General features: G+C 39.6%; 1 protein-coding gene across 3 annotated transcripts in view; it reads left to right on the plus strand.

Moving 5' to 3' along the window:
- RFC1 (replication factor C (activator 1) 1, 145kDa) overlaps nt 1–11,338 on the plus strand; it is a 77,968-nt gene that overhangs the window by 56,026 nt on the left and 10,604 nt on the right. For all 3 annotated transcript variants that reach the window (XM_010833574.1, XM_010833573.1, XM_010833575.1), the window contains 8 exons: nt 1,131–1,237; nt 3,271–3,670; nt 5,139–5,251; nt 7,017–7,131; nt 8,550–8,641; nt 8,827–8,964; nt 9,110–9,205; nt 9,329–9,427. In XM_010833574.1, coding sequence (XP_010831876.1) covers nt 1,131–1,237; nt 3,271–3,670; nt 5,139–5,251; nt 7,017–7,131; nt 8,550–8,641; nt 8,827–8,964; nt 9,110–9,205; nt 9,329–9,427 — 1,160 coding nt within the window. The remainder of the gene's footprint in view (nt 1–1,130; nt 1,238–3,270; nt 3,671–5,138; nt 5,252–7,016; nt 7,132–8,549; nt 8,642–8,826; nt 8,965–9,109; nt 9,206–9,328; nt 9,428–11,338) is intronic.

The following is an 11,338-nucleotide window of genomic DNA, read 5'->3' on the forward strand; positions in this document are numbered from 1 at the left end:
GGAAGTAGCCTGCTCGCCTTGGCAGGCTCATGACGCGCCCATGCGTAGTAGTGTCCTGTACACAGAGGGCAAGAGGAGGAAAGATGGGAAAGTAATTTCTTCTCCACGTTATTTCTTCTCCACAGAAGTGTTGTACGTCTTTGACCCTGGATTTTGGTTTCCCAGCTGAAGGCACAGTTCCTGTTTACTTGGCTTTCTTAGTGTAGTATTCTAGCCAGAATATTTTTTTTGAAGATAGAAGCAAATGCAGTTTTCCTCTAGAAGCAAAAGCAGTTTTCCTCTTTTTCTAGTCCTAAGTATTCCTATATATGCTGCTGTGGACTCCATCTTGAGTTTTTTAAGTGGAAACTCTCCTTTATACTTAGTTCCAAATAGTAGAATACCTGACTAACTGTGGTTTTGACAAATAGCTGCTTATTTCCTTACCTTATGAGGATTCCAGAGGTGGGCAGTTGCTGGGGATGGTTCAGCCCCTCAGAGATGTAGCTGGACTTAGCTCTGTCCTTCACTTCTGTCTTCATGCATGTTGCCTTGTGTGGCAAGCTGGCTGCTGCTCTCAAGTTCACATTCAAGGCAGGAAGTAGGGGGCAGTGGCAAGATGTTACACTAGGTGTAACTGACCATAAGAGTTTGCCCGGAAATACCTCTTATAGAATTCCACTTAAGTCTCATTGGCCAGAGCTGTCCTGTGGCCATTCAGAGTGATAGAGTTTGGGGAGGATGAAGATTCTTCTGATTCTTAGACCAGTCATAAGTCATCCCTTGGAGATAAGCACACTGCAGTTCTGTTAGCAGGGGAGACAGTGGAGGAAGTCTGCTAGCCAGTCGAGCCTGGCAGAGGGTGTGAAGAGCTGGACTTAGGCCTTAGAGGCTTTGACCTTCTTAGCGTAGAGAGAAAGGGAAAGCAGTCCACAAAAGGGGCAGTGTGATACCCCGGGTGCCAACCCACCATTCTTAGAGGAGGTTCTGTTATTTTCTTTTTAGCGATGCTTTTTCATGCATACTGTTTTAAAAAATATTCCAGTGTTACCTAGTTTACAAATGTGGTTTTTCACCTTCTGACAAGCCTGAGAATCATATTTCTTTTTTATAGAAAGTAACGGTTTCAATGATTTGCATTTTAAATTAATAGGCAGCAGCCTTGGGAACAAATATTATTGATGAAGATGGCCTGTTGAATCTGATTCGAACTATGCCAGGCAAGAAGTCCAAGTATGAAATAGCCGCTGAAGCTGAGGTTTGTATAAAATGAACTTGACTTATTTCTGTTGGTGTATAGACCTTTCCTGTTTCATAGAGACATTTCTTGGGTGAATACAGGCCTGTGGGCTAAAAAATTAGCTTTTCTTCCTGCTGCAAATGAACTTCCCTTATTTCCTTTTGAGTAGGTGGACTCAGCTGTTGGCTGTTGTCATTGATGTATTTCTTTAACTTTCTCAAGGGAGTATGAGGAGGAAGAGGGGACCATACATTGTACTACCCATATCTATTAATTACTGATTAAACTGTCCATATTTTCCTTATTCTTACAGTAAAACTGTGCAGAGCTTCTTGATTAAGAATTCTTTGAAGGTTATATCATACATATCAGCATGATAAAATCATTTGCTTTTAGAACTGTATCGGGACTTTTTCAGTTGTGATAGAAACCAAGCCCATGTTACCTTTAGCGAAAAAGGGAACCGTTTTGACTCACATAAGTAAACTCTGAGCAATCTGATGTGGGGACTGCTGGGTCTACAGACTGCAGTGCTTTCAGTACTCTTTCGGTTTCTGTCTCTCTACTTCTAGTGTTAGCTGCATTCATTTCCACTATATACGTGTCCATGTGTGGGACACAGGGCTGCCAGCAGTCCAAGTTTGATGTCCCCAGCTCTGTCACCCAAGTGGTGAAGTGGTCTTCCAATTTATTCCAGTTAGAAAAGTCTTGGGGAATGATTTGGATTGTCCCATCATCCATGTCCCCTAATGTTCACAACTTACATAACATAATGCAGTTCTCAAAACCAGGAGATTAACATTGATGCTAAACGTGTTAACTTCACATTTAGCCCTGTCGTCCTTAGGATCTCACACTGCGTTGAGTTGTGTCTTCTTAGTCTCCTCTGATCTATGAGAGTTCTGCAAGTCTTTCCTCTGTCTTTTTATGACCTTGATTTGATGAGTGCTAGTCATTTCTTTTGTAGACTGTCTCTCAATTTGGGCTGTTGATCTTTTCTCGTGGTGAGATTGAGGTTATACATTTTGGGTAAGACGACCATGTAAGTGGTACTGTGTCCCCTTCAGGGCATCATATCAGCTGTGCCTGATGTTGATATGTCTTATTATTGGTGGTGTTAGCCTTTGTTACTTAGTTCATATGATTTCTGCCTGGTTTTTCCACTAGTGAAGTGACAGTTTTTCCTTTTGTATTGATAAGTATCTTGGGGAGATACTTTAATACAATGCTAATACCTTGCTTTTCGTCAGATTTCCCACTAATTTTAGTTTTCATAGATCATAAAACTCACCTGTTTTAAAATGTATGTTAGTGGTTTTTAGTATATTCACAGGATTGTGCAACTGTCACTACTGTCTATTCCAGAACAGTTGCATCACCTCCCACAAAAACTCTGATCCATTATCAGTTACTCTTCATACCCACCCCTTGGCAACCACTGCTGTACTCTGAACATTTTGTATAAAGCGGAACACGTAACATGTGGCCGTCTTATCTTTTTTCACCTAGCACCTTGTTTTCAAAGTTCAGCTGTATTGAAGCATGATTGGTGGTGCTCTCCATTTTGTTGGTGATTAGTATTTCATTGTGTGGATATACCACGTTTTATTTGTTCATCCTCTGATGGCCAAAAGTGGTGGTTTCCACTTTTTGGCTATAATATTTGTATATATAAAATATAATAATGCTGTTATGAACATTTATGTAAATGTTTTTGTGGAGGAATAAAATATCAACTAGTCACAAAGCAAAAATTCTTAATCCTTTTTTTAAACTAATTTTATAATACTTAATTGCTTTCAAAAAGCTATTTTCATTTTTTTTAACTCTCATTTTTAAAATTGCATGTGGATGCTTTTGATGTGTTGTTCATTTTTTTTTTTTTAAAGTTTGGAACACAGAGATTTCCACAAATAGCAGAGTCCATTGTGAGAAGACAGACCCAGGTTGAGTAGCTCACCTGGGGACCTCAGTTTGCCTTCTAGAGTACATTTAGCAGGATAGAAATTCTGTATATCTCATCAGGTTTCTTTTTTCCTCCAATTTTTAAGATGAAGAAAGAAAAATCCAAATTGGAAAGAACACCCCAAAAAAATGATCAAGGAAAAAGAAAAAGTAGTCCAACTAAGAAGGAATCAGAATCTAAAAAGTGCAAACTGACTCCCAAAAGGGAAAGCTCTATAAAGTCACTAAAAAAGGAAGCAAGTGTGTCTCAGAGAGGCCTGGACTTCAAGGAGCAGGCGGCTGAGGAGACAAATGGTGACAGCCGGGCTAGGAATTTGGCTGATGACAGCAGAGAAAGCAAAGTGGAAAGTTTGCTCTGGGTGGATAAGTATAAGCCAACCTCGCTCAAGACCATAATTGGACAGCAAGGTGACCAGAGCTGCGCCAACAAACTCCTGCGCTGGCTCCAAAACTGGCACAAGAGTCCATCCGAAGATAAGAAACACGGTGATTTTACAGCTTCATTCATTCTTGTGTGTGTCTGTCACCATGTCATTGCTCAGGAACACATATGTTAGGAAGTGTAATAGTTGGTTATTGATTCTCAGCAAGCATTTATTAAGAGCCTGCTCTGAGCCTTGGTGTCATACTAGACCCCAAAAGTGCTGTTGTGAACACAGCACAGTCCCTGTTAAGGATCTTCCAGTCAGTGAGGGAGACATAGATAAACCGGCATTTAAAATGTACTGTACTAAGTACTGTTAGAGGGTTAAGGGTAGGGCACTCAGGGGTTGGAAGAGTGTGGACAGGGATTCCCATCCCTAGAGGAAGGGATAGCTAAGCTAAGACTTGGAAACTCAAAGGAGTTAGCTTGGTGAAGGGAGGGGAGTGTCAGGTGGGACATGTCCCAAGGTCTGCGACATGTGAGAGCAAGACCCCCGAGAGGGCCAGAGGGACTTGGGGAAAGGTGCACGTAAAAAGCTGAGGCATGCAGAGTAGGCAGCCTGAGAACCCCAGCAGCATGTTTGCTTTTGCTAGGCATGGAAAATGAACGTCATATATATTTATTATTGGAACTGAAGTTTCCAGTCACAAATGCTGGTTAAGTCTTGAATTCCAGCCACAACCCTGGGGGATATTGTGTGAGAAATAAAAAGGAGAAATTTAATGAGCATCGTAGTGAATTTCCAGAGTGATGGCTGGGTTATTTGCAGCGAGGTTGTCACTAGACATTGGTCAACAGTGCCACTTTATTTTATTTATAATATTTAAATAATATAATTTTGAGGATACAGGGTTAAACTTAAACTGACCCCTTTTCTCTTTCAAAACCAAATAAAATGTGGTGTAAGTGCTTTATGTGCCTAAAGAAGAGGTTTTAAGGCTTCAGGCGAGCTGTAGTCCCTTTCCCCATGCCTGAGGTAGGCTTAACCGTCTCTCTCTCTCAGTCCTTGTGTACGTGTTGAGCACCTATTATGTTCCAGGCCCCCATGATAAGGGGAGGAGTTGAGCTGGGCAGGACAGTTGCAGATGCAACATCTTCAACTCTTTCTTTTTGTGGCCATTCTTGTTAATATTTATTAACACATGCCAGACTCTGTGCTCAGCTTGTCCATCCTCACAGCTTCCCCTCCAGGCACATCGCTGTTGTTTCCCTCATTTAACAAAGGAGGAAACAGACAGGGTTAAGTCACCTGCAGTTCTCCCAAAACCCAGGTAGTCTGCTCAATGACCTATGTTTTTGTAGGAAAGGAGGCTCATAAAATTATTGTTTTGAAGTTTTTTTATTTGGAGTAGAATTTCACTAAATGCTCCGGAAACTATTGCTTAAACTTTGCAAAAAAAAAAAATTTGCAGATTTTCAGTGAAACTGGAGGACTGCTCTTGATGCTAACTTAATGCACAGTTATTCCTGTCATTCCTGCATTTCTGTTAGGTCGTAGAGGTTAACATTCTGGAATTTCTTTTTCCCTAGCGGCAAAGTTTGGTAAATTTGCTGGCAAAGATGATGGCTCCAGTTTTAAAGCGGCATTGCTCTCAGGTCCTCCTGGTGTTGGCAAAACAACCACAGCTTCTCTGGTTTGTCAGGTGGGTATTCTGTCATTACTTTTCTAAAATCTAACCTCTGCAGTTTGCTTTGGTTCTGGGCCTATTTGTCATTTTCACCCTTTTAAAAATATTGCTAATTATAATAATAGGTGATATTTACTTGTGTGCCAGGCCGTGTGCAAATAAGCCCTTGGGTGCATAATCTTACAGATAATATGTCTTACAGACTGTTACAGATATCTTATATGCCCCTGTAGGAAAAATTCTGTGTACCGAATATATGTACTCCTGCCGTCGTCATGTGACAAATGAAACAGACTTGTAGAGGAGGGTGGTGGCACAGTGTGACCCCAGGCAGTCTGACTCTCACCACTGTGGGGTCCTGCCTTTGCTCTTGTTGTCTCTATGGTTGCCACATCTCTGGACAGTGAGAGCATGAGTCACTGGAGCAAACCAGGACTCATGTGTCAGAATGCGTGCTAAACCACTTCAGTCATGTCCGACTCCTTGTGACCCCATGGACTGTAGCCCGCCAGGCTCCTCTGTCCATGGGATTCTCCAGGCAAGAATACTGGAGTGGGTTGCCATTTCCTTCTCCAGGAGATCTTCCTGACCCAGGGATTGAACCCAAGTCTCCTATGGCTCCTGCGTTGCAGGCAGATTCTTTACCGCTGAGTCACCACGGGAGTCCAGATGTATCAGAATGGTGTGAAACAATACATGAAGTAGTATCAGAAAAATTAAATGAGAGATTTTAAACTTACTTTAAATTTATTACTGGATTTCCCAACCCTTTGTCCCATAGGTTGATGTTTTTGTTTAGTATTTTTTATTATAGACCAGACCATAAATTTTTAGCTCTTATAATAACTATGTATTTTCTACTCTATTATTTAACATTTAAAAACAAAAACAAAAAATGTTTTCCCTAGTCTTTACAATTGTGAAAATGATGCCTTTTTTCCCCTTTATTATTATCATTACTTTTTTGTGGAATTAATGGTTTTGCATAATGCCTTAACATAATGATCCCTTTTGGGAAATAAGCCCAAGTTAGTTGATTTTTCAGTATGAGAGGGAGATTATATATTGGGATAATTTGACACAGAACAATTTATAGTTTATCTTGAAGAGTCAATGATTACTTTTTGTTATCTTAATGTACTTTTTGATATCTTAATTCTACATCTGGTATTGAAATTTTGGGGTAGTTATATTTAATTCTTTTGGGGACTTTAAGAAGTGAACTTTAAGAAGCGAACTAGTAAAATTGCTTGTCAGATAATGCTCTTCCAGATATATGTAGCAGTTGAGGTTTTAAGACCACATTTGTGTGTGTATTTATGTGTTGTGTTATATATGTATATGATATTAAAAAAAAACCTCTTATTGTGATTCATATTATAGTTAATCTCATTATCTATTAGTGTCCACTGTATTAATGGCAGCCCACTCCAGTACTCTTGCCTGGAAAATCCCATAGATGGAGGGGCCTCGTAGGCTGCAGTCCGTGGGGTCGCTAAGAGTTGGACACAACTGAGTGACTTCACTTTCACTTTTCACCTTCATGCATTGGAGAAGGAAATGGCAACCCACTCCAGTGTTCTTGCCTGGAGAATCCCAGGGATGGGGGAGCCTGGTGGGCTGCCGTCTATGGGGTCGCACAGAGTTGGACATGACTGAAGTGACTTAGCAGCATGGTTACTTATGTGACTTTTCTAGCCTCTTTCTTAATTGCTTTGTTTCTGTGCGGAGAGCTAATAATTTGCATTGTGATAGTAATGTTTTCCAACGTTTTGATTAGGAATTGGGATATAGCTATGTGGAACTGAATGCAAGTGACACTCGGAGTAAGAACAGTTTGAAGGAGATTGTTGCTGAGTCGCTGAATAATACCAGCATCAAAGGCTTTTATTCAAGTATGTGGGTTTCTTTTTTTTTTTTTTGGCAGAGGGGTTGGGGGGAAGTTATGTAAGAAAAATGGGTTCATTTCAACGTTCAGTAACATTACTATGATTGAACATTACTGTGTGCCAAGCACCCTATTAAATCCTGGGGTTATTGAGAGAATGACATAACCCTGATAGGCACTAGTTAACTTTTTTTTTTTAGGTCTTAGTGGTTTCTGAGACTGTGATAAAAATATATATATGGACATAATTACGCAGATTTTAGAGGATTCAAGAGTGAATCCTCTGAAGAAAGTTAATAAACAACTAATGAAGTATGATGAGTGAGGAAATAGAGGCCTGTAGGTGAAGGCCATCTGGGACACCGGGGAAAGCTACCATGAAAGGGTGACGTTTGTTCAAAGGGCCTTGAAGAATGAGGAGAATAGTTTGCGGGTGGAAGAGATGATTTCAGGCAAAGGCAGTAGAGGAGGAGACGAGACACAGTATAAAAGTGCCACTGCTTCAGGTTGTAGCTAGTGGTCTGGTGTGGCCAGAGTTTATGGGGAAATAGGATGCTCAAATTACAGACCGTACTGCATATTTAGAATCTATGGTATTTTGCATGGTCACTGAATGAATGGTAGAGATGATTGTTAAAAAGAATTTGCTCAGGAAATGTCACACATATGCGTGATTATTGGGAATGAAAATTGGTACAACTCTGAAGAGCAATCTAACAGCATTACTTGAAGTTATTTAATAAATTATACATACCCTTAACCCAGAAATTCTGATTTCTGGAATTTAGCAACTGTTATACTTGTATATATGCAAAATGATACATACATGTAGGGATCTTCATTTCATATAATTCATAATAGCAAAAGATTGAAGGATCTTCATATTATATCAATGAAAAGTGATTGATTTTTGATATATGTGTAAAATGGAATATTACAGCCTTTAAAAAATGAGGTGTTCTGTATCTACAGATAAGGAACAGAATACCAAGGTGTGTGTGTGTGTATTTTAAAAATAGAAATTCCATTTTATTTTTTTGGCCATGCCATGTGACATGTGAGATTATAGTTCCCTGACCAGGGATCAGACCCATGCCTTCTGCAGTGGAAGTGCTGAGTCTTAACCACTGGCCATCAGGGAAGTCCTGAAGGTGTATATTTTTATGTACACGTTTTTAACGTGTAGGATATCTCTTAAGGGGTACGTCCCTGAGTAAGTTTACATCATTGCCTCTAGAGAGAGAAACTGCATACCCTAGCGGACAGAGGTGGGAGAGAATTTCACTGCTTACTCTTGTGCCTTTTGAATTTTGTATCATGTACCTATGTTATTTATATATATGTGTATATAGTATTTTTTTAAGCAGCAGTGTTTGAACAACAAATTTTTTTTGTCCCATCCCATTGCTTCTCACCATGGGTCAGGTGGAACAGTCCATTCAGTAGGCACGAGGCATGCTCTCATCATGGATGAAGTAGATGGCATGGCTGGCAATGAGGACAGGGGAGGAATTCAGGTAATGAAAGGACTGTATTTCTGTAGTGGTGCTGTTAATTTTTAGGTTTTAAAAAAAATTTGAAGAGCTAATTATAATTATGGCAATTAAGGTATGTTGCTGAGGAGGTTTTAAAACCTAAAATACATACATTTTGTGATCTTTTTTTTAACAAATTATATTTATTTTGCAAATTTGCTTTTCAGGAATTAATTGGCCTGATAAAACATACAAAAATTCCCATTATTTGTATGTGCAATGATAGAAATCATCCCAAGATTCGCTCTTTGGTTCATTATTGTTTTGATCTTCGTTTTCAAAGACCTCGGGTTGAACAGATTAAGGTATGATAATTGGATTTTTTTCTCCATCACACTGTCATGTATATTTTTGGTTCAATTTTTAAAGTACCTGATAAATATTTTAAAATATCTGATTATGTGAATTAAAAAAAATCATTGAAGGTTCATTCTCCCTTGTCAATTTCAGGGTGCTATGATGTCTATTGCATTTAAAGAGGGTCTAAAGATCCCCCCTCCAGCTATGAATGAAATAATTTTGGGAGCTAATCAAGATATCAGACAGGTAAATTAAATATATGTTATATAGCAGTTGACAATTCTTTTCAACTGATGCCTTTAGTGTTTTGGGGACAGGGAGTGGCAGTGTTTTCCTATCTTGATAGTATCTTGCTTGTGATTCTTTTAGGTTTTACACAATCTGAATATGTGGTGTGCACGGAATAAGGCACTAACCTATGACCAGGCCAAGGCTGATTCTCATAGAGCCAAAAAGGACATCAAACTGGTAAAATGAATTTCCATTTCCTACTTTCTTAGCCAAAGCATTTCTTCTCCTATCAGTATTAATCTAATGGAAATAGTTATTACAGTTCATAGAGACATCTGCACAACCTATGGATGTTTATAGTAAATAGATATAGAACTGAAATGGACTGGAATGGGTGAATTTAACTCAGATGACCATTATATCTACTGCGGGCAGGAATCCCTCAGAAGAAATGGAGTGGCCATCATGGTCAACAAAAGAGTCTGAAATGCAGTACTTGGATGCAATCTCAGAAACGACAGAATGATCTCTGTTCGTTTCCAAGGCAAACCATTCAATATCACAGTAATCCAAGTCTATGCCCCAACCAGTAACGCTGAAGAAGCTGAAGTTGAACGGTTTTATGAAGACCTACAAGACCTTTTAGAACTAACACCCAAAAAAGATGTCCTTTTCATTATAGGGGACTGGAATGCAAAAGTAGGGAGTCAGGAAACACCTGGAGTAACAGGCAAATTTGGCCTTGGAGTACGGAATGAAGCAAGGCAAAGACTAATAGAGTTTTGCCAAGAAAATGCACTGGTCATAACAAACACCCTCTTCCAACAACACAAGAGAAGACTCTATACATGGACATCACCAGATGGTCAACACCGAAATCAGATTGATTATATTCTTTGCAGCCAAAGATGGAGAAGCTCTATACAGTCAGCAAAAACAAGACCAGGAGCTGACTGTGGCTCAGACCATGAACTCCTTATTGCCAAATTCAGACTTAAATAGAAGAAAGTAGGGAAAACCACTAGACCATTCAGGTATGACCTAAATCAAATTCCTTATGATTATACAGTGGAAGTGAGAAATAGATTTAAGGGCCTAGATCTGATAGATAGACTGCCTGATGAACTATGGAATGAGGTTCGTGACATTGTACAGGAGACAGGGATCAAGACCATTCCCATAGAAAAGAAATGCAAAAAAGCAAAATGGCTGTCTGGGGAGGCCTTACAAATAGCTGTGAAAAGAAGAGAAGCGAAAAGCAAAGGAGAAAAGGAAAGATATAAACATCTAAATGCAGAGTTCCAAAGAATAGCAAGAAGAGATAAGAAAGCCTTCTTCAGCAATCAATGCAAAGAAATAGAGGAAAACAGCAGAATAGGAAAGACTAGGGATCTCTTCAAGAAAATCAGAGATACCAAAGGAACATCTCATGCAAAGATGAGCTCAGTAAAGGACAGAAATGGTATGGACCTAACAGAAGCAAAAGATATTAAGAAGAGATGGCAAGAATACACAGAAGAACTGTACAAAAAAGATCTTCATGACCCAGATAATCACGATGGTGTGATCACTGACCTAGAGCCAGACATCCTGGAATGTGAAGTCAAGTGGGCCTTAGAAAGCATCACTACGAACAAAGCTAGTGGAGGTGATGGAATTCCAGTTGAGCTATTCCAAATCCTGAAAGATGATGCTGTGAAAGTGCTGCACTCAATATGCCAGCAAATTTGGAAAACTCAGCAGTGGCCACAGGACTGGAAAAGGTCAGTTTTCATTCCAATCCCAAAGAAAGGCAATGCCAAAGAATGCTCAAACTACCGCACAATTGCACTCATCTCACACGCTAGTAAAGTAATGCTCAAAATTCTCCAAGCCAGGCTTCAGCAATACGTGAACCGTGAACTTCCAGATGTTCAAGCTGGTTTTAGAAAAGGCAGAGGAACCAGAGATCAAATTGCCAACATCTGCTGGATCATAGAAAAAGCAAGAGAGTTCCAGAAAAACATCTATTTCTGCTTGATTGACTATGCCAAAGCCTTTGACTGTGTGGATCACAATAAACTGTGGAAAATTCTGAAAGAGATGGGAATACCAGACCACCTGATCTGCCTCTTGAGAAATTTGTATGCAGGTCAGGAAGCAACAGTT

This window comes from Bison bison, unplaced genomic scaffold (assembly GCF_000754665.1).
Source record: "Bison bison bison isolate TAMUID 2011002044 unplaced genomic scaffold, Bison_UMD1.0 scf7180017863790, whole genome shotgun sequence".
NCBI classification, from domain to species: Eukaryota; Metazoa; Chordata; class Mammalia; order Artiodactyla; family Bovidae; genus Bison; species Bison bison.